The sequence below is a fragment of the Protopterus annectens genome, chromosome 2.part0, assembly GCF_019279795.1.
Source record: "Protopterus annectens isolate FY-2018-M chromosome 2.part0, PAN1.0, whole genome shotgun sequence".
In the NCBI taxonomy this organism is placed as follows: domain Eukaryota; kingdom Metazoa; phylum Chordata; order Ceratodontiformes; family Protopteridae; genus Protopterus; species Protopterus annectens.
In genome coordinates this window covers 935107108-935130053 of record NC_056728.1, presented here as the reverse complement: position 1 = coordinate 935130053, position 22946 = coordinate 935107108, and the positions used below count along the sequence as shown (strand labels likewise).

The 22946-nt window shown below is 39.4% G+C and overlaps 1 protein-coding gene across 7 annotated transcripts in view; it reads left to right on the top strand.

The window, feature by feature from the left end:
• The window catches only part of LOC122793310 (protein RUFY3-like), a 1534975-nt gene that overhangs the window by 395225 nt on the left and 1116804 nt on the right, over nucleotides 1-22946 (top strand). For all 7 annotated transcript variants that reach the window (XM_044061194.1, XM_044061195.1, XM_044061197.1 and 4 more), the window contains exon 7: nucleotides 22502-22567. In XM_044061194.1, the coding sequence (XP_043917129.1) occupies nucleotides 22502-22567 (66 nt within the window). The remainder of the gene's footprint in view (nucleotides 1-22501; nucleotides 22568-22946) is intronic.

Here is a 22946-nt window from a genome sequence, read left to right as displayed (position 1 = left end):
ACCAACAAGGGGTTCAAAAGTATTGAACCTGGTTCTCACTGATATGGCCACTGTCAAAGGAAAAAACTTCAAAGACCAATACACGTAAGGTTCAGTTAAGGCACATTTAATAACTTGCTGCAAGGAGACAAAAACATGCAAATACAGGATTTTGCCTAACTACTAACAGGAAGTATGCTATTCTTGTACTATTCTACAAGACATGGCCTACTATGGCTGACGTAATTAAACACAACTTTCAGTATTGTTCTACAGCAGATGTTACTCAGATTTTCTGCTGACATGACTGGATTTATGAAAAACATTTTGAGAAAAACAACCTGGCCTTGGTGGGCCCTAGCCTGTTACAAGCTTCTATTGTGTAGTTCTAATACATGTGTTACATTTCAAGGTACTTCTCTAACTTAGGCACAAGCAAATGCTGATTGCAGTTCATATTTTCAATCAATCTTTGTTTTGATTATCTATAGCTTCTGCAGCTGTGTATTTTCTCACAGCACAAGCGGAACTTCTTGTCTAAGTCTCATAACATTAATACAAGTGATATTGTTCTATTCATTATTTTCCTGACACAAGCAGAAATTATCTGCTTCTCTGTAAATTTCCAAAGCATTATAGCTGAGCATATTTCAAGACAATACAAGGTTAGAAAGCTTCTGCAATTCGTACAGATTTATGCAGTGCGAAATAGAATAAATGTGTTAACCCTTTTCAAGCCTTAAATGCACTAAGCATATTACTAATACATACACTAATACATATTTTTCTGACATTTCCCCTCTTTTAATACTTTTATTCTACTTTCAAAATAAGCATAAACAGTTTTTTCTTCCCCTAACCTCTTCCTACTTAGGATTTGCAGTTAAGAGAGTCATTCAGTTTAAACTTATGAAAGCATTTTCAATCTTTTAACAGTTCTTCAAACTCAGTACTTTGATATAAGGTTTCAGAAACTGACATGTCTATAAAGTCTTTAATCAGTCTTTTCATGCAGGGGATGCCACAGCAAACACATACTCCCAGTAAGATCATTCCTATGCAAATGGCAATCAGGATGTTCATTAGGATAGTACCCCACCCCCAAACCATTTCTGGAAAAAGTCCGTCAGTGGGTTTGGTCCTGGTTTGGTCATGTCTGACACTTGCTGAATTACCTCAAGGTGATTGTCTATCTCGTGTTTATGGTCAGGAATATACGAACAGCACTCCTCCTGGATTAAAGCACAAGTACCGCCTCTCGCCACTAGGGTGAAGTCGAGAGCCATGCGGTTTTGAAGCACTACAGTTCTCATGGCATTCAGTTCATCAGTCACCAATTCGAGAGCGGAAAAAGTTGCATTGCTCACTACTTCGAGATGTTTAGACAGTTTTCTCAGCTCCCAGATCGATTTCACTGCTCCATATGCTGGTGATATGCCTGCCTATGATATAACACTATCACTCAAGTCCATGTGTGTCAGTTTATCACCTATAGAATGATGGTTTTTCCAGTGCACATCGATTTGCCCCACTGGATTTTCAGGTTTCTTGATGGGTTTCTTGAAGACCTCTCGGACATTCCTAATTTTCCCTTGAGGTAAGACTGCAGTGTGTCATATGGCCTGAACCAGGTAGCCCAAAAAACAACTGCCGGACCAATTCTCAGGTAAACACTTGTATGCCTTTCTGCCACATACAAAATAACAGTCCTTTACTTTAGTAGTAACTTTGCTATGAATATACACTTGCCCTGCATGAAACATTTTTATATCAATTATAGACAGTTGTTTATAAAGAACAGAATTATGTTTTACTTCAACAATTGTTTTGTGCATCAATTCAAGAAATGAATCATAGTTTGTATTACAATAAGAGCCTGCATTGTTAGCTTTAGTATAACATTTATAAGGAACAGTCACATTGCAATTGCTCCAACCCACCTGAACAGTATCATTTTTATAAAAACACACAGTTCCCTTTTGTGGAACAGACAAGTGCAATGCTGTTTTATCTTGTGATGTAATGGTTGAGGTATCATAAATCAAGTTTTCTCAGGTCTCGTTGACCCCTAGGGGGACTGCAGTCATTAATAACCCCCCGTATACTGTCGGCAAAGCTGTGCAAATCCAGCAATTCGAAACACTGAAAGTCTCAGCATACACATATTTAATTGCCTGGTAAGTGTTGAAGTTTGGATGCCAGTTTATGAGTAACGCTTCACGTTTATTCAGCTCAGTTTGTGTGGCTGGAAAAAGGAATGGCCACAACAAAAATATTATTGTCACTAGTACAGTTAACAGGATGATTATGCAATACTTCTGAGGAAATGGTTGTTCTGCATTCCTGTTTTTTCTGGATTCTATAATTTTTGCTCTTGACATGTGACAAGATTTTTGTCCAGTTCAAAGTTCTTAACTAGTTTGCAGTGCGTCAGGTGGATCCACGAGGCACGCTCTGTGATCTTGACTGCAGTGGGTGTTGACAGAAGCACTTGATATGGACCTTCCCACTTTGGTGATGTCCAATTCTTCTTCTTTATTGTCTTCACCCAGATCCAGGTACCTGGAACCACTGCCACTTCTGATGGTCTGGTTTGTTCTTTATCTGAAACAGAATTTGACTGCAACAGATGTTTAGAATTCAACAAATTTCTCATATACTCTGCTAGTGTACAGTCGGTTTTCTGGTCTGCGGGCATGAGAGGTTTCCACTGAGGTATTTAATAAGCCCTTCCAAATAGTTTTTCAAAAGGAGTCAATCCTTTTGCATTTGGAACAGTTCTCATGCTCAACAGTGCCAGGGGCAGACAGTACACCCAATTTCTCTGTGTTTCTTCTATTAACTTCCTTAGCTTACTCTTTAAAATCCCATTATGCCTCTCTACTAACCCTGCAGATTGCGGATGATATGCATAATGATTTTTTAAAGAAATACCAAAATGTTTACTTAACTGTTGTATGGTTTGGTTCACAAAGTGTGTACCATTGTCACTGTAGATGCTTTCCGGAATGCCGAATCTAGGGATGATTTTTTTAACAAGAATTTTTGCTACGGTAGCCGCATCTGGATTTTTAGTCGGAAAGGCTTGCACCCATCTGGAAAACATATCTACAATGACAAGACAATACTTCTTATTTTCACATTTGTTCAGTTCTATGAAATCCATACAGATAGTATGAAAAGGATACGGTGGTGTAGGGAAAATCCCTTGCTTGGGCTTTAACGCCCCTTGTGCATGATGTTTGTTACAAACGTGGCACATTAAACAAAATTTTTTAGAGTAGTTTAAGAATCCATATGTCGTGAACACTCGGTTCACCAGCTGTACCATCCCCCCTATTGAGACATGGCATTGCCCATGGCTCAACAAAGCTGCATATCTAAACAAATTAGATGGTAATATCGGTTTCCCTTCTTTAGAGATGTACAGCCCCTTTTCGAGAATTGCTTCTTGTTTTATCCGTTTTTGTTTTTCAGCCTGCATAGTAAGTGTCTGCATTGTCTTTAACATTTCTAAGTCTAAAATCTCAGAGGGTTGTAATTCCTCATTCAAAAGAAATACTTCTGAAGCTGCCTGTTTTGCATCTGTATCAGCTCTCGCATTACCTTTTGAAATCTTATCCTGCTGCTTGGTATGAGCTGTGCATTTACAAATAGCTACTTTCTGAGGTAACTGAATAGATTCTAAAAGATCTAAAATAAACTGTGCATGATTGATTGGTTTGCCAGTAGATGTTATCATTCCTCGATTTTTCCACTGTTGCGCAAAAACATGTACAGTAGAAAAAGTGTACTGTCTGTCAGTAAAAATGTTCACACATTTACCCTTTGCTAAGGTACATGCCCGTGTCAAGGCAATCAATTCTGCTGCCTGTGCAGATAAATTGTGTGGTAAGGGTTTCGCTTCTATAATCTCAGTATCAGAAACTACTGCATATCCTACTAGGTTCTGTACTGCAAGACCCCTTTTGCACGAGCCATCCACGTAGTATGTCACCTCGGCATCATCCAAGGGGGCATCCGTAAGATCTTTTCTAGGCAGTGTCTTTTGCTAAATCACCTGCAGGCAGCTGTGCCGTGTGCCATCTGCAGGGGTTGGGAGCAAGGTAGAAGGGTTCAAAGTCGTGCATCGTTCAATTGTCATATGAGGTTGGCTCAACAATATAGTCATACAGGAAAGATGCCTAGCAGGGGAAATATATGCTACCTTCTCTTGAGGTAAAATAATCGCGACTGCATGAGGCACTCTCAATGTGAGAGGGTGGAAAAAAACTACTGAGGCCGAAGCCTGTACTGCCATTGCAGCTGCAACTACTGCTTGTACACAGTGGGGTAAAGACCATACCACTGGGTCTAGTTGTGATGAACAATAAGCAATAGGGCATTGCTTGTCCCCATGCTGCTGTGTTAACACTGATGTCATATAACCTTGCTTACAATCTACAGTTTGGAAAAAACTTTTATGATAGTTTGGTAAGCCCAAAACTAATGAGAACGCTATTAACTGTTTCAGTTTGCAGAAAGCAGATTCTGCTTCTGGTGTCCATTGTAACAAATCCTGTGCTGCCATAGGCTTTTTATATATCAGGTTAGTCAGCGGTGCAGATTCCAAGGCGTAGTTTGGAATCCAGCTCCAGCAGAAATTAGTCGTACCCAGGAAGGACATCATTTCCTTCTTGGTAGTGGGTTTTGGTGCTTGTAAAATCGCTACTTTTCTGTCCTCATCTAATGTCCTACCCTCTTTGGATATTACATATCCTAGGTATTTAACTTATTTTTTTCCAAAGCTGCAGTTTATTTTTGTTTACTTTATGTCCTTCAGTGGCTAAAAATTGTAATAGCGCTATGGTATCTTCTTTGCAATCTTGCTGGGTGGGGGCCAGCAGGATATCATCAACATAAAGTAAAATCTGACTGCCTCTTGGTGGGGTAAATCCCACCAAGTTGCTTGCCATTTCTTGTGAGAATATTGTCAGACTTTCACAATATCCCTGTGGTAGTCGCGTATATGTATACCTTTTCCCCTGAAATGTGAATGCAAACCAATATTGGCTGTCAGGGTGTATCGGTATCGAAAAGAATGCATTGCTGATATCTGCCACAGAAAAATATTTCTATTGAGGTTTTAAATCATTCAACAGGGTCTGTGGGTCTGGCACTGTAGGTGCTCTTGGTATTACTGCGTCATTTACAGCTTGTAAATCTTGGGCCATACGCCACTCTCCATTCGCTTTCTTAACAGGAAATAAGGGTGTGTTACATGGTGAATCAGGAGACTCCACCAGCACCCCTTCCTTAAGTAAAGCTGCTATAATAGGTTTGATTCCTAACTCTGCATCTTTTCTTAAGGGCTACTGTCTTTTTTGTGGTCTGAATGCTGACTTTGGCGTGATAGTTACTGGTCCCACTGTACGAATAAGTCCTACTTTCCTGTTGACCAGAGAGTTTCTGGTATAGTCTGTAAGGCATTCTCTTCCTCCTTTAATAGGAGTGCTAATCAGCTGTCCTTGCTAGACTGCAAGTGCACGGCTGGGTGGATCTAAGTTATCCAATTCAACTTCTGCCTTTGTATTCCTTGTTCTGACAGTTCTAACTCTGTCTGCTTTCCCATCTCGTGACTTTTTCTCTTAGGTCTACCCATTTTGCATTCTTGTCCTTAATTAAGCTAACATGTGGTAATCGATTAGATTTATAGAGTGCAAAGAACTGCTGGGGCAATGAACAGCTGGCTACACTGTTCCCTTTCATGTCCCAGTACAGATTATGTAATAGCAATCTGTTCACTCGATTTCTAAACAATTCTTGCTCATATTCCTTATCAGGTCCTGGTGTATTACAATAATACAGAGTACAGTGCAACAAATGTTTTTTATCAATGTCAAGGGAGGGGAACTTGCTGATGGCTACGTTCATCAACTCTTCAGTCACCGCCCCTGGACCAGTCGTAACCAAGTCCTGGCTGTACCAATAAAACATTTCGCCCTCTGATTACACTGCAAAGGTATTAATTTGTCGCTGTGCTTCCATACCCTGTATAGTCAGAACTACTGCTATACCAAATAGCTGCATAAGGTCTCTGCCCAAGAGGTTTACTGGGCATTTTGCAGAAACAATTTTACTTTTCTGGGTCAATCCTGAAACAGGATCAGTTATTGCAATATTATGGGAGAGGGGCTCCCGATACAGCTGTCCATTAGCTGCTTTCACTAGTATGTAATCAGGTGACTCTGAATTCTCTGGCAGATTGGAGGGATGTATCAGGGTCCGTGATGCCCCTGAGTCACACAAGAATTTGACTTCCCTCCCTTCTACCAGGAGTATAACTTCTGGTTTCGTGTCTGCTAAATAGAGCTCTAAGCTCAATAAAGCTAAATCCAATATTTCATTTTCTTCACTATCCGCAACTTCCTGCACTTCCTCTATTTCTTCTGTCACATCCTCTTCTCCCTCTATCATATTCTCATTTGTCCTTTCTCTGCTATCCCTTTCTAGTGATTCTTGACTATCATATTGTCAGTCCTCACCCTCCTTGTCTTCCGTGGTTGCCTTCTTATTTTTCTTGCAATCCCTTGCCAAGTGTCCCTTTTTACAGCATCTAAAACATTCACCCCTTTTCTTTCGCCCTTCAAAGTCCTCTGATCACTGATCAGATTGTTTGTTTCCCTGTGCATTTCTCTTGCCCTTTTTCCCGGACTGTACTACATAAACTTCTGCTCCATCTTCTACAGGAAATACTTGGGCTTTCTTTTTCTTTTTGCTATTAAAATGCCTTTTGGCATGCCTAGCATATTCAAGTAATGACTGTAACCTGCTTGTACGATGATCTACCATGTGCTTCGTAATAAAACTGCTTATGGGTGCAATGCTGCCTTTCAAAAATGCATTCTTTAACTGCTGCTCATATGGGGAATCTTGTGTCTGATCTTCAGGAACCTGCATTCCACAATGGTTATTAAAACATTCTAACAGTCTGACATAATATCTGTCAATAGTTTCACCTTCTTGTTGGATGCATTGATTAATGCAAGTCCAGTCTACCCTAGGCTTCCATTTCTCAGAGATGTGGTCTGTAAGACCTTTTACTCTGTTGTCTAGCGCTATGCTGCTATGTGGGAGGGGCCTGTGTGCAGCGTCACAGGGATTCCAGTTGCCACTAATCATGTGCCAATCTGGTCCCACAATTTGTCTAACTACTTTTTCTACCTCTTCTCCATTTAGATTATAACTTAGCCTCATTCCTTGTAAATCTTCTAAGAACTTTCTGAAATTAACTTTTGGATGGGGAATTCCCTCAGTGGCTTTCCGGATGTCTTCCGGAGTCCAGGGTCTATACACTAGAATAGTTGGGTCCTGACCTTCTTACCCTGCCTGAGGATAAGGTACTTCTATGAGTGGACATATTTCTTCTTCACTCATAGATCGTGAATTTCTACCCATTTGATATAATTCAATGTTCCCTTTTGAATTACCTGCCCGTGTTCGAGTATCTATTTATGGTAACAGCAGGATATCGCGGGGGTGGACTAACTTGTTCACTTGCTTCATATTCTGGTAAGGGAGGTGGAGGGGCCGATGCTATTACTAAGTTATTGTCCTCCTTATCTAAAACATTGCTTTTGATTTATTATTCTTTTGTTCCCTACGGTTCACCTCCTCAATCCACTTGTGTGCCTGAGGAATTCCTAATTGGCGCTGCTTTTCTACCCGACCTTTGGAATCGGTTTTAAGCTTTTTGACAAGTTTGATAAGCGAGGATTTTTCTAATTTACCGTCGAATTCATACTTATTAACCCATTTTGAATAGCATTTAATATTATCAGCACGCTGTAACTGCATGTATTTTGCATCTTCGGTTAACGGCGGATTTTGGGGTCTTTTTGTGCAGTTCTTACCCATTTTGTTCTACCCTTTTTAATCGTTACGTAACTCCTTATTTTTAACGTGGTATCATGGATTTTGTTATAGTCTCTTCAGAATGACTGCCTACCTGCTGTTTCCCTGATCTATGACAAGACAGTAACCTTTTCTGTCCCTGACTTGTAAAAATACAGTCCTGACAAAAACAATACAAATCTAGTCCCTGATCTAAAACAGAAAAAAAAGGTAGATTCACCTTACCTGAGCCTTCGTGTTTGATCACCTGGTTCATGAAAAACCCGTCCTTCAGTCGCAGATCAGAAAGTGGCTGGCCCCTTTTTATGACAATTCAGTCGGAGGGCTTTTCAAATAAGAAGAACCGATGTGGTTTCTTCCCTGTACGGTTTCAAGCCACCTGGCCTGTCTGATCCGAGGCGAAGTGAGGGTTTCCGGTCCGAAGGACCAATCTGTCAAAGGAAAAAACTTCAAAGACCAATACACGTAAGGTTCAGTTAAGGCACATTTAATAACTTGCTGCAAGGAGACAAAAACATGCAAATACAGGATTTTGCTTAACTACTAACAGGAAGTATGCTATTCTTATACTATTCTACAAGACATGGCCTTCTATGGCTGATGTAATTAAACACAACTTTCAGTATTGTTCTACAGCAGATGTTACTCAGATTTTCTGCTGACATGACTGGATTTATGAAAAACATTTTGAGATAAACAACCTGGCCTTGGTGGGCCCTAGCCCGTTACAAGCTTCTATTGTGTAGTTCTAATACATGTGTTACATTTCAAGGTACTTCTCTAACTTAGGCACAAGCAAATGCTGATTGCAGTTCATATTTTCAAGCAGTCTTTGTTCTGATTATCTATAGCTTCTGCAGCTATGTATTTTCTCACAGCACAACTGGAACTCCTTGTCTAAGTCTCATAACATTAATACAAGTGATATTGTTCTATTCATTATTTTCCTGACACAAGCAGAAATTATCTGCTTCTCTGTAAATTTCCAAAGCATTATAGCTGAGCATATTTCAAGACAATACAAGGTTAGAAAGTGTCTGCAATTCGTACAGATTTATGCAGTGTGAAATAGAATAAATGTGTTAACCCTTTTCAAGCCTTAAATGCACTTAGCATATTACTAATACATACACTAATACATATTTTTCTGACAGCCACCCTATGCTCAAAACCTATAATTACCATGTCACTGATAAAATCTGGCCCCTGTTCAGTAACACTCACTCACTATGGGAGTAGAACCTAACCTACTGCAAAAGCTTTCTGTCTTTAGAGACTACTCTGATGCTGACCTAATCTAGCTAACTGCTGACCTGATAAAATTGAACCACCCCCCTCACCTTGATCACCTCATTTTGTTTACTGCCATATTTGTAGATATTTTCTATGCCACATTGCCACCTCAAAGCATTATCAAGGCATCTGTCCCCATAAAACATAAATATAATGTCAAATTCAGGAGTAAAGCTGTGTAGTGGAACCCTAGAATCAACATCCTATATAGTTAAAAAAATCATAGCCTGTAAAATTAAACTTTATACACTATCATCTAGAGAGCTCAGTAACAAAATCAAATCCCTAAAAGTAAATATGAATTGAGAATTGCCACCTCCACTAATGATAATTGTATTAAGTCACATTGTATAACTTATGCAGCAGTAAAACAAGCTGTATGCTAGTATTTTGTTGTATTAAATAACCTAAGCAATTGTAAAGATGTTACTGTCAACATGAAAGTGCTGTTTCTTGCTTTCACAGGCCCCGGGTTGTGCCTGAAAAGGGAGTTTGGATCAGCTCACCTATCCTGTCAACAAACAGAAATACAGTAAATGAATAAATCAAATCAAATCAAATATTCTGCAAAGCCTTTTTCAGCTACATCAGAAAGCTTTGAGCTAATGCCAATCTATGCTCAGAGCTAATACACATAAAAAGCACTTACTCTTTCCCTGTGGACATAGCAAACAAGTTAGTAGACAAGTTCATCTCTAACATTACACTCCTCTCTCCCCTTAACTACACAAGCCCCTCTGATCAAATCCTGAATGCTCTCTCCAAGGCCAAAAACAATAGCTGCATGGGTTCTGATAACATGGCCGGCTGCCTTCTTGTCAACACTAGAGGTCCAGTAGACTTGCGACTATTTCTATAGAACTTCAGCCTCTCCACTGGATTGATCCAGAGGAATGGAGAACTGAAGTATTCATCCTGTTCCACAAGGGGGGGGGGGGATTCTGCTACTATTCCAGGAAACTATAGACCTATAAGCCTCACGGCCTTTTCTGCAACTTTGGTATGTAAAACAGGGATACTCTGGGAGAGATATCTATCTCCTATTTATGTGTCTGGGGAAATTTTGATATCTTGAATGGGTGTTTTGAATGCCTTTTGTTTTGTGGATATGTAGGAGATCACATAGGACTGGATCATTTAAGGCTCTGTAGGCTATGCAAAAGTTCCCTTCAAGAAGCAACTAACAGCGGGAAAAACTGCCTTTCAGTTTGTAGCCTGCTACAGAACACCCTCCCTATTACAGGAACCCCACTTGACATTCCTGAGAACACTGGAGAATATGAAGGTCTCTCCAAACACTATGTTATTGGGTGACTTCAACTACCCAAACATTGACTGGGAAAACTACTCAAGCCCAAACACCCTCGCCCAACGGTTCCTTGAATTTATAAACTCTAACGCAATGGAACAACTGGTCACCACTCCCACAAGAGGGAAGAACATATTGGACCTGGTCATCACCAACATGGGGACTCTATGTTCCACACCAGAGGTAAACCCTCATTGGTAAGATCAGACCATAAACAAATTTGCCTGGACATCCATATCCTGTCCCCACCCCAGCCAAGGAAATCACTGTAAAGAATTTCTCAAAAGCCAACTTTGCACTTCTCAAGACTGAGGTGGAATCCTTCAAAGCCCCTGGGCCAGAGGATAATACAGCCCAATCTGCAGAATCCTTTACAAATGCATTCTATGAGCACCTGCAGGAATGCATGGATCGTGCTATCCCAAATAAAACCAAGACTCACTCCTCCAAAAACAGGAGACCTGTCTGGTGGACCCCGGCCATAAATAAGCTATACAACAGAAGGAGGAAGCTAATACATGACAGAGCAAAATCCCCAAAAGGGAAGGCATCTCTGATCAGTATTAGCAAGAAACTTCGATCCCTCATAAAATCATCAAGGGCCAGTTTTGAAAGAAAAATTGCCCTAGACACTAAAGATAATCACAAGGCCTTCTTTAGTTATGTCAGGAACATGGGCGGAAACTCCCAGATATGCTCTGAATTGTTGCATAATGGTACAAAATATACTGAACCTACAGACATAGACAACATCCTGGCAGACAGATTCAGCGCAAACCTCTCCCCCCCCTTACCCCCCAAAGGAGCAGATGCCTATCCCAACTGAATGTAACCTCCCTGACATCACAGATGCACAGGTGAAAGCTGCCCTCTCCCAAACAAAAAACACAGCATCTATGGGACCGGACAGTGTCCCAGGCTGTGTCTTACACAAGCTCCAAGAAGAACTGAACCTTCACATTAAGTCACTGTTCAAACTTAGCCTTACTACAGGATATGTACCCAAAGAATGGCGTACAGTTACAGTGGTCCCACTCCACAAAGGTGGTGCCACAATGGACCCCAGAAACTATCGCCCCATAAGCCTGACTATTCTGGTCTGTAAAGCTATGGAGCGTATTATCATGGAACTCATAAACAAAGACATTGGGAGCCTCCAGACACTGGACCCTACCCAATTTGGCTTTGTTAAGGGCAGATCTTGCCTCTTAAACCTAGTTGATTTCTTTGAAACAGTTACCAAAGCCATAGATGAGGGCAAGGTAGTCCACACAGCCTACCTGGACCTCGCAAAAGCCTTCGACACAATACCCCACTCGGGCATCATAAATAAGCTTACCAGCTTAAATATCAACCCCTATATCACAAGATGGGTTGCAAACTGGCTCAGAGATAGAACCCACATGGTCAGAATCGCAGGTGCCATGTCCGAACCCAAACCAGTCACAAGTGGCATCCCACAGGGCTCAGTTCTGGGACCTCTCTTGTTTGGTATATACTTCTCTGAGGTTCAGGCTAACACGGGGGGATTATGGTTGACAAAGTTCGCAGATGACTGCAAACTGGGGGCCATAATCGAATCTCCAGCTGACACAAGCATCCTCCAAAAGGGTCTCACAGAGACGGATGCTTGGTGCCAGAGCCACGGCCTCAAGCTAAATGCTAAAAAGTGCATATTCATCCCCTTTGGGAAAAACAAGGTGCCCACAAATTACTACATAGGTGGTAATCCATTAAGTACGGAAGAAGTAATTAGAGATTTGGGGACCAACGTATATAGTAATCTCTCCTTTGATAATCACGTTGCCAAAGTGGTTAGAAAGACCTTCTATATAGCCCACCTTATCATGAAAGGGTTCACATCTATATCAAGAGAGGTCATTGTGCCCCTCTACTCGTCACTCATCAGGCCCATAATTGAATACAATGCCCCTTTTGGGATGTACCTTACCCGACACCTGCAGCAACTGGAGAGACCCCAAAAGTACCTCACCAAGAGGATCATGGGCTACAAACAGATGTCCTATGCAGGTCGACTAAAGAAACTCTAGCTCTACTCAGTTGCTTACCGCCTACTCAGAGGCGATCTATGCCTGACGTACAAAGCCATGTCAAACCCAGAATTAATGGACATGCTCCACCTCAAAAAATCCAAGTCCCTTAGAGCTACACGCTCCAGGGACCTAAACCTCAGCACAAAAATAAATAGGACATGCTGGAGGGACAGATTCATTTCCCAGAGGCTCCCCTCACTCTGGAATAGAATCCCAATTCATGTTAGACATAGCCCCTCGCTGACCCTCTTCAAGCGAAATTTGGACACATGGATGGGAAATCGCAAATTCACCCCTGGGATCTCTCCTGTGTCCCTGCTAGACAGAGGCACTGTAAACTAATCTTAAAAGGGTACCTTCTGTGACTTACTTTACAGGGGCACAGTAGGCTAATCTAATAAGGAGGCGGAAGCCAAATACACTCTGGCTAGGCTTATAAATGCCCTAGGGAAGATAGCCTAGTATCTACCTATGAACCTATGAACCTATGAATCTGTAGGAAACAGAAAAGAGAGAGAGAGAGAGAGAGAGCACTTTGAGGTGGTCTGGTTATCTCAAGGAAAACATGTTCTTGACTGCTTTTGTGGGGAATCACTGGGATCTCTCAAGATGGTCATATAGTCCTACATTTACTTTCCAAAGGGGGCATTATATACGGTTATGGGCCTGATTAGGAGAGAGGAATATATATATATGGGTAATAACTTCCTTGGGCCTAAAATATACCCTAGTGGTCAGTCTGGCTAGATAAAATGATTTCCTAACAGCAGTGGGTGAATGGCAATCAAAGAATTGTTCATTGTTAGTGAAAGCTCCCAGATCCCTAATGACTGATTCAATTTTTAAATGAGTATCGCCTATGTGGTAAGGACATGGGTTCCCAGGAATGCCAGACACAGTGCTGCATTTTTTAGCATTTAGTTTAAAGCCATGGTCCAGGCAGCACCATGGGGAAGACAAATATTGACATTTACTTTTATTGGTTTGTTTACATTCTTAGCTCAGCTATGTTGTGCTGATTGAGATTTGTTTGGTGTCTTTGTACAAGACTCAGGGGGCTGATCACCATACACATATGCTGGAAAACCTAAAAGTGATGTTTTGATCTGCCATTATAGATTAAATAAATAAGAACGTACATTACTTATTTACAGTTATTGTCTTCTTTTGATTTCTGCAGTCATTAATGTTATTTAAACAAGTTTTGGACATTTTATTTTATTGATTGCTTTTGTACAGTTGTATGGATGAATTCTTTAATATCGGTGCTGCTCCCCTGTAATAAATCTACTGCTATTTCAAGAAGCATTTAGACAAATAATTTATTTCATATTCTTTTTTGCTAGCTGAAGTGTTGTGTTGTACAGTGGCCTGACTGAATTGTTTCCATGTACTTCATCTGCCATTTTCCCTCCAAGACTGCTAATTATAACTTAGTAACATACATTAAATTTTACCCACTATGTGGCTAGGCATAGAGATAGCATTTACTATTGCGCAGGGAAGGATAATGTGCTATTTCTGGAAAGCTAGCATTACTGGTTTAACAAAAAGCTGTTTTATCATTGATTTGTTTACATTCTTAGCTCAGCTATTTTGCACTGAGCTATACTTCATGCAGCACCATGCAAACCTGCACTTGATAGATGCAGGCATTTTAACTGAAGTTTTTTTTCTCCCAGCAAGCCTAGTCAGAACTGTGCCAATTAGCAGGCTATTCTATAAGGACTACCTGATTATTTACGACCAAGATGAGCTGCTATAAGCTGCTTCTACCTTTGAAGAACATCCCCACTAGTTAACTAATATACTGCAAATGCACAGTTGTCTTATGATACCTTTCAGGTAAGTCTTAATTCCCAAATTTCTAGTACCCAGCCTATATTTCCTCAGTTGTTAGCCTCATAATGTGTGGTGTACCTAGGCAGTGTAGCAACTCCCTGATGCTCACAGACAACAAACCACTACCTGCACCATCACAAACCAACTGTCAGAGATGCAAATATTTAAGAATCAAAACAATGTCATCAGAGTTAAAGAATCAAAACTACCACAAATTTATTAACCAAACTGGTCCAAAGATTGTGTTTTTGCCCCTTATGATACAGGGCTTCCAGTCTAAGCCATTTTATATTATACAGTCAAATGACTCAAACTGGTCAAAAAGCACCACTTGACTTTGTAATACTTAGCAATAAAAACTAAACATTGTTTTATAATTTAATTTTTAAAGTTTAAAACATGCATTAAAAGCACCACAGGGTATTGTTGTTAACCGAAGGTTGCAATCTATGATGAATAACTGTCTCACTCAGTAAAACACCTGTGCTTCTGCTGTTACCTTTATTATTTTTGTATTGCCAAGGATTAATACTACACAAACCTTATGTTGCAATAACCATACATTGGGAACAATGCAAAGAATTGCTGTCGTTTACCAAAAAAAGAGTAGGTGTTTGAACAGATGAAATAATCTGTATATGTTAGTTGATCAATTGGGTTAAGTTACCCACTAAAGTAGCCATGTCAGGTGTTGCGGTTATCTGTGGAAATTGTAATATCTCCAGAGATGACGTATTGGATCCACCAAGTAAAAAAAACAAGAATCCAAGCAAACCAGAGACTTGCAGATACCAATCTGTAAACAGAGTACCAAAAAGGTTAATATCAAGATTAGGGAAGGATCCCAGGTTTGTTTTTAAAAGGAGAATTATCATCAAAAGAATAGTTGAGAGCAGTAGTAATTGTAGCACTTACTCAAGGCCATGGAATGGAAAGGAATGTTTAAATGTAACATGAGCAGACAATGCAAATATATGTTGGAGGAACTACACCAAAGACCAGGATGCTCCCAAAATATGTACAAACAATTTATTAAGTTAAAGGCTTTCATCTCTTTTCATCTCTCAAACATAAGAGACTTCATCAGAACAAGTTGACACTTACAATGGGGATTTGGGAGACAAATGCACTAATAAATTGGTTGTTCATATTTTGGTAGTGTCCTAGTCTTTGGCACAAAGATTTTATTAGTTTTTCTATCTGTGCTTTACTACTAATAGGTTTTGAATATTTTGGTGGGTGACAGTATTTCATAGATTCATAGGAGATTACTAGGCTAATGGCTCAAGAGCCCTTATAAGCCTAGACAATTTTTTACCCATATTTTACCAATTTTTTTATCCTTATGGGAAAATTAACAAGGGTCAGCAAGCAGGGTTTTGACTATTTTAAAAGACTGCCTCTGTCTATAATGGGCATGGGTGCCACCCCAGGAGTGAATTTATGATTTCCCATGCATCGGTCCACATTGTACTTAAAGATTTACCTTCCCGAGTAAGGTAATATCCCTTTTAAAAGTAATTTTAAATGCGAGATTAAGGGAGTCATATTATGTACATACATACATAGATCTATATTTATATATTGCACATTGTTGCAGGTGCTCCGCATTCTATATAGGGAAGACTTGGAGACTTTAGGTAGAGAATTTATGAACATGCATTGGATATTACAAAAGAAAATTACAACAACACATTGTTTAAACACATTAGAAATGTTCTGGACATGTATTTTTATTTATAGTAAATGAGAAAGTGAAAGCAAACTGAAGGGTAGGATGTTGGGAGAAGTATTTGGAGGCATATATGTTATGGCGGCAGTTAAAAGTGAATGCAGAAACACAACTAGGATTGAAAGACCACTTGTAGATAGCAGGTATTTTAAAAATGAGAGCTTTGAAAATTTAAACAATAGTTATAATAAAAAAAATGTATAAAGTATATTTGAATAAAGATGTATATTTTAAAGTTTACACATTAAATTATAAAACAACGTTTAGATTTTATTGCCAAGTATTATGTAGTCAAATGATGCTCTTTGACTTTTTTAATTTCTCCATGTCTTTTGGGTTTCTATTACCGTGATGGGAATGGACCCCATTCCTAAGTCAAAGTTCGATTAAAGCTCATGAAATTAGTATTGTTTAAATGTCTGATGTCAGGCCGAATACTCCTCACAGCACCCACACATTGTGGTTGCTCCTCACAGCACACGCAATGTGCCCAGTAATGACTCTTTCTGCAATTTGTATGGTGTTACATGTATTGGTAATGTATCTAAATACGATTATAGATTATTTTATACAAGACCCATTGCGCCTACTACTATTGGAACTGTCTGGATACCTTTCTTCTACATTGCTCTTGTTTCTGCCTACAAATCCTGATATTTTATGACTTTGTGTCTCTCTGTATGCAAGACACTGTAGTCCCTGGTGATTTCCTTGATCAATGCTACTTTTGCCTTCTTTTCATTGACCACTATATCCAGTTTTCTAGCATTTATCTTTCCTTTCTGTCTAGCTTTAAGTGAATGTTTATACTGGTTTCCTGTGGAAGGCTCCAAAATATCTTCATATGGCACCTGACCAATTGCTTCCCATTCCACTGGTTTCCCCTTAATTTGGATATCCATTGCTGTATCCTGTTGTGTGGTGCTTTATGAGTTATATTTTCTACACTGAATCTTTCACTTCGCAGGTACTCCATAACCTCAGATCCTATGTCTTTAATTTCTCCATTACTAACCTCCTTTTCTAATTTTCCTGTTTGTCTTCATATTTTTTGTATTGTAAAGTTTCCATGTCTGCATTCCTTTGCCTGTATTTCTCTTCAAATATCTTTGGTGCTGCTGTTTTTGTATTGGTTAATTTTGCTTTCTCCTTTGCATAGATATTACACCATGTTATATCTCTTTTTCTTTCCCATGTCCATATTTCTCCTTCACAGGTCTGCTGATTTTCCTGTTTTTCCTTACTTTGGGGACTCACTCCATCATGCTGTGATATAACCTGTTAGACTTGCTACACCAAATCCTTCACTTCGCAGGCACTCCATAAATTCAACTTCTATTTTTTAACTTCTACTTTACTAATCTTCTTTTCTACATTCCATCTTTGTGATATTATTTTTTTACTGTGAAAATTTCCATATCTGGATGCCTTTGCATGTATTTCTCTTTGAATATCTTTGGGGCTGCCTTCTTTATATTGATTAATTTGGCTTTCTCCTTTGCATAAACATTGCACCATATCAAATCTCTGTTTCTTTCCCATGTCATTATTTCTTTTTTATACTTTTCAAAAATCTCTGGGTTATGTTATTTATATTTTTTCACTTCCTCAGATGCTTCTTTTTCCAAACAGATCAAAGGTTCTTGGTCTATATATTGTTTTTCAGAAATATTGTGTGTTAATGAACATAAATTTTTATTTGAGGCTTCTTGTGGAAGCATTTTTCTTTCCTCTAATTTCTCTCTTAATCTTTTTGTATATTGTTTGTCTAGTAATTCTGGGCCTTTTGCATAATAGTAACAATACATAACTTCTTTCTTATCCTCAATAGTCCACTCTGTCATCTTTTTGAATCAAATTTTATGATTTTGGTGGACTGCTACTTCCTTCTACAATGGGGGGGGGGGCATACACCCCCTGGGTCTGGCTTGGCCCCATTATAGGAAAGTTTCCATATTTTCAGGATTCTACACTGTCCTTTTCTTCAGTCCTGGCACCAGGGTTGGGCACTTTCTTATCCTGGGTCTTGTACACCCAGCTGTCTTTTTTAATTTTTGATCTACTTCTGTCCAGGTGGAGGCAACCCTCGAGAGATGGAGATATGCTCTAGACAGAAGAGGAATGAAGGTCAGCAGAACTAAGACAGAATATATGTGTGTGAATGACAGAGAGGACAGAGGAATGGTGAGGATGCAAGAAGTAGAGGTGGTGAAGGTGGATGAGTTTAAATACTTGGGATCAATAGTTCAGGGTAATGGTGAGTATGGAAGAGAGGTGAAGAAGAGAGTACAGGCAGGATGGCGTGGGTGGACAAGAGTGTCAGGAGTGATTTGTGACAGACGAGTACCAGTAAGAGTGAAAGCGAAGGTCTACAAGAGGGTAGTGAGACTAGCTATGTTATATGGGTTGGAGACAGTGGCATTGACAATAAGGCAGGAGTTTGAGCTGGATGTGGCAGAGTTAAAGATGTTAAGATTTGCAATGGGTGTGACAAGGGTGGACAGGATTAGAAATAAGTATATTAGAGGGTCAGCCCAGGTTGGAAGGTTTGGAGACAAAGCCAGAGAGGCAAGATTACGTTGGTTTGGACATGTGCTGAGGATGGATGCTGAGTATATTGGTAAAAAGATGCTAAGGATGAAGCTACCAGTTAACAGGAAAAGAGGAAGTCCTAAGATAAGGTTTATGGATGTGGTGAGAGAGGACATGCAGGTGGTTGGTGTGACAGAGCAAGATGCACAGGACAGGAAGAAATGGAAACAGATGATCCGCTGTGGTGACCCCTAATGGGAACAGCCGAAAGAAGATGATGATCTACAGTCTATATATCAGGTCTATATCAGAAGATCAAAGTTTCAAAACTTCAAATCTGATATGGTCGAAATAATATGATCGAAATCTTGAAACTTCGAATCTTTTAACGGAGATCTCCATACAGCTCAGAAAGGGAAGAGTTCCCTTTTCTGCACTGTAGTGCGATCTCGGAGTTGGTATATTTACGTAGCGGGTGTGTGTGTGTGGGGGGGGGTGCAGCCCCCAACGTGGGGGTGCAGGGGGGCTTGCCCCCTGCTTAGAGTGTTTAAATGGTTTGTTTTTGTTGGTTGTTGCATTTTAATTCATTTTCGAAGTTCCAAGACTTAGATTATATGGTGTCGACCATATTAGATTCGAAGTTTTGAAACTTTGATCATGTAATATAGACTCTATATATCAGTGTCATCTTGATAAGATTTTGTGAAAAACAGGCTGCACCTCATGAAGGTACTCTCCAAGACTTGAGGATGAATTCAGTTTCTGCAATACTACTTTCCTTTGCTTGCTGACTTATCTCTTCATTCGGAACCCCTCTTTGACATGTTTGAGTCATCTGATTGTATTGTATGATAACTGATTGAAAAACAATGTTTTCTGATGAAGTCCCGTATCTGAAGGGGATGAAAGTGTTTAATCCTTGGATCTGTTTGTTTAATAAACAAGTGTATTTGGATTTTTTACTCTGACAGCATCTTTTTAGTTTTTAGCTTTCATGTTGATGAGTGGAAGTCTCCACTTTGTTGATATGCAAATATTTAATTACAAAGGCAACACTGTCAAAAAACAAACAAACAAAAAAAAACTTCAATCTGTGAGCACCCCCCCCAGCACTCCACACAATTACTTGGAAAATTGTCATATGCTGAGGCTGTAAGGCAGTAAACAGTCATTGCCTATGATGTCAAGATCAAGCAAGAGCAGATATCAGTGGAAATTAAGTACTGTAACATGTGCTGCTACATCCACAATTGATATTCACCAGGAAGAAAACTTCCCCAAACCAAGAACCCTTAAACCCTCCACTACCTATAATGACTGGGGACTGGTGACTCCACAGTAAGTCTTACAGACTGTACCCTTACAAGGCTGGGAAAAAATAGGGTACACTATGTTGTCTTTCAGGTGCTCAGATCTGCAACATCTCAAGGGTACACAAGACCCTTAAGGTGAACAGACACGGCTATGACATGGTGGTGATCCGTGTGGGTGTAATGATCTTGTGCACAAAACTTTAAGGGAAATGCAGAGACAAACAACTGGAATCCTTCCTTAACTATGAATGATGCTGAGGTTAAGGAAAAGGTGAATGATTTCAACAGCTGACTCAGTAGCTGGTGCCATTTGAGAGGAAGTCCTAGTATGTGTTAGAATGGGATGAACTGCTCCACAGCCACATTTACTTTGCTAAGGATGACTTACACCTGTCACTCTAAGGCTTCTGCATATTGAATGTAGACTTTGCTTCTCCCACATTGTCTTTTTTAGGGAGAATCCATCTAATAGATCTTTCAAATAAAAAAAAAAATGAACAAATAAAACCCCATCAATATCACTTTGGTGCTGCTCAGTGCTAGGAGGTTAAATAACAACTTGCCTGATCTTGACGCCCTCCTGCATTTGGACACATTCATGTGTGTATTTCTTCAACCTAGTTCAAGAGTACAAAAAGCACCTCCTCTGTACCAGGGTTTTGAATTTGCCACACCTTCAAACCCAATGGAAACTGTGATGTAATATTCATGTTTATTGAAGATCACATTACCACAAGACATATTCTCTTCCCATCACACGTCCAGCATTTGTTGTGTACCTGATGAAACATTTTCTGAAGTCTGCTTGGAGTTTAAAAATACATATGTAAACACTTCTAAACAAAAATACTTTTTATACCCCAAAAGGCCATTATGTGAAGTGGCACAGTACAATAATTTTGTTTTGGTCCTTACGTAATGACGCAGCCTAGACTTCATAAATGAGATTTATTTGCCTCTGCTTGTTACACTAATAGTTATGTACATCACTGAGTTTTTAAATGGTCTGTAAAAGTAGCGTCAGTGTTCCTTTTTAGCTAAAATATTCTCATTTTGTGCATACATGGCCCAGTTACATTTTATTTCATACAAAAGTAGTGAAACCTGACTACCTATTATAATTTCAAGATCTTCAAAAAGAGTCACAAAATTGACAAAAAAGCTGCAATTCAAAAGGAGACGGGTGAGTATCAGACTCCCTCTTCTCCTTTTAAAACACCCCTGCACTACTACGACTAGCAAATACTCCAAGATCTCTGAACCTCAAGGAACCAGGTAAACTGTGAGACATAGCAAATCTCAGACTTAGTACTTACATATTCCAGTTTCACACAATCCATTTTACTGTTCTGGGACTCTGTCATCATTCTCAGGCATTCACATAGTTACCAAGAAAACAGTTTTGTTGTGTGTTCAAAGCTGTAGTCTTTAAACACTTCCATACCCTCACTACCATCTTTTTTGCTAATTGTAGAAGTTTGTCTGATTTGCTCATTCATTGGTAGCTGATACTTGCCACTTTGAAGAGCTAGTCAGTGTGACAGCAACCTGTAGTTCTTGATACTGTGCTTAGTGTTCTAGTTACCTGGTTAAAGCCAGCACTTCCCTTGCCAAGCATGAGGAAATTTACACGTTTGTTTATGTAATATTGCAATGTAGGTAATCCCTGTTCTTCATGTAATGATTTCTCATGCAACTTACTCTTTGGTAAGGAGGTTCACTTTTCACTGTTCACAGCATTTCACTATCAGTGAAAACTATAGAACCCTACTTTTCTGTCCCATGTCTTGTAGGTTGCAACAAATGTCGTTTTTACAGTGTAATATTTGAATTTGAATAAAAGAATAGTGTGTCCTTCATGTTCGTTGAAACAAGTGGAAATGAAAGAAATTCTAGATACTGAAGAGCTTCTGGGCACAAGACATGGTAGGTAGAATTAAACAGAAAAAGTAACTCTACCCTTTACTACAGATGGACAGAGGCAGCTCTTACATGCTTTATCCCATGCATTGAGCTCCTAAATTATTCATGGTATGATCCAAGTTATTCTCATTATGGATAATATATAATTATCCGTGATGGGATGGGTAAGGCCAATCTATAACCAAATGGAGTAGGTTATTTTGAGCACAAAAAGGGAAACTGGCTAGGCATAAAGAGGCCCACAAGAGCAGCTAACCTAGTATTTACCTATAAATCTGTGAGCATCTGATAAGGTTAACTGCTTTTTCCTAATAAAATAGAGCTAGTGAAAGCAGTACAGTCACAAAGAATGTCAGATGGGGAATGTCTGCTAATATGTCTCATTATAGCTAACAAAGCATGTGAACATACAAGATGAACTAGTGGTATTAATGAGCCTTGAACTATCTGGCTAGCAGCAAATGCTATTTTTTGAATTATTTGTGCTGTGGCTTTCTTTAGTATTCTGAATAACTAGCCAGAATGTATTTATATTGCTAGATATTTACTAGTAATTATTTAAATTAAAGTGCAAATATTTTAATATATTAAGTGGGTGATTTTTTTGTAACCCATTTTTTTATCCTTACAGGGATGGTAAAATAGCGGCAATACTTGATCAGAAGAACTATGTGGAAGAATTAAATCGACACCTAAGGTAAAATGAGTAATTTGTGACCTTACTGGGAATTGTTACTCTGTTATGCATTCTAAAGGAAACTACTACACACTGTCAGTGATATTTACTAGACTGCCGAGCTGGTAATTGTGCAGACATGTAGTTTCTGAACATATATTTCTATTTACTTACTTGTTTATTCCTTTTTCCCCAAGACCTGAGCCACAGACAAGTCACACAACCATGACAGATTATAACAGTAGATACAGCAGGGCAGCTCCTGGGGCACACTGATCCAGGGAGCCCATGGCCAGTATAGCACAGAGCTGCAGTGGTACCCTTTTCTGCATTGTTTTGTTTAGGTGAAGACATGCCACATTTGTTTACTTAAAAAATAAATAAATAAAATAAAACAGAA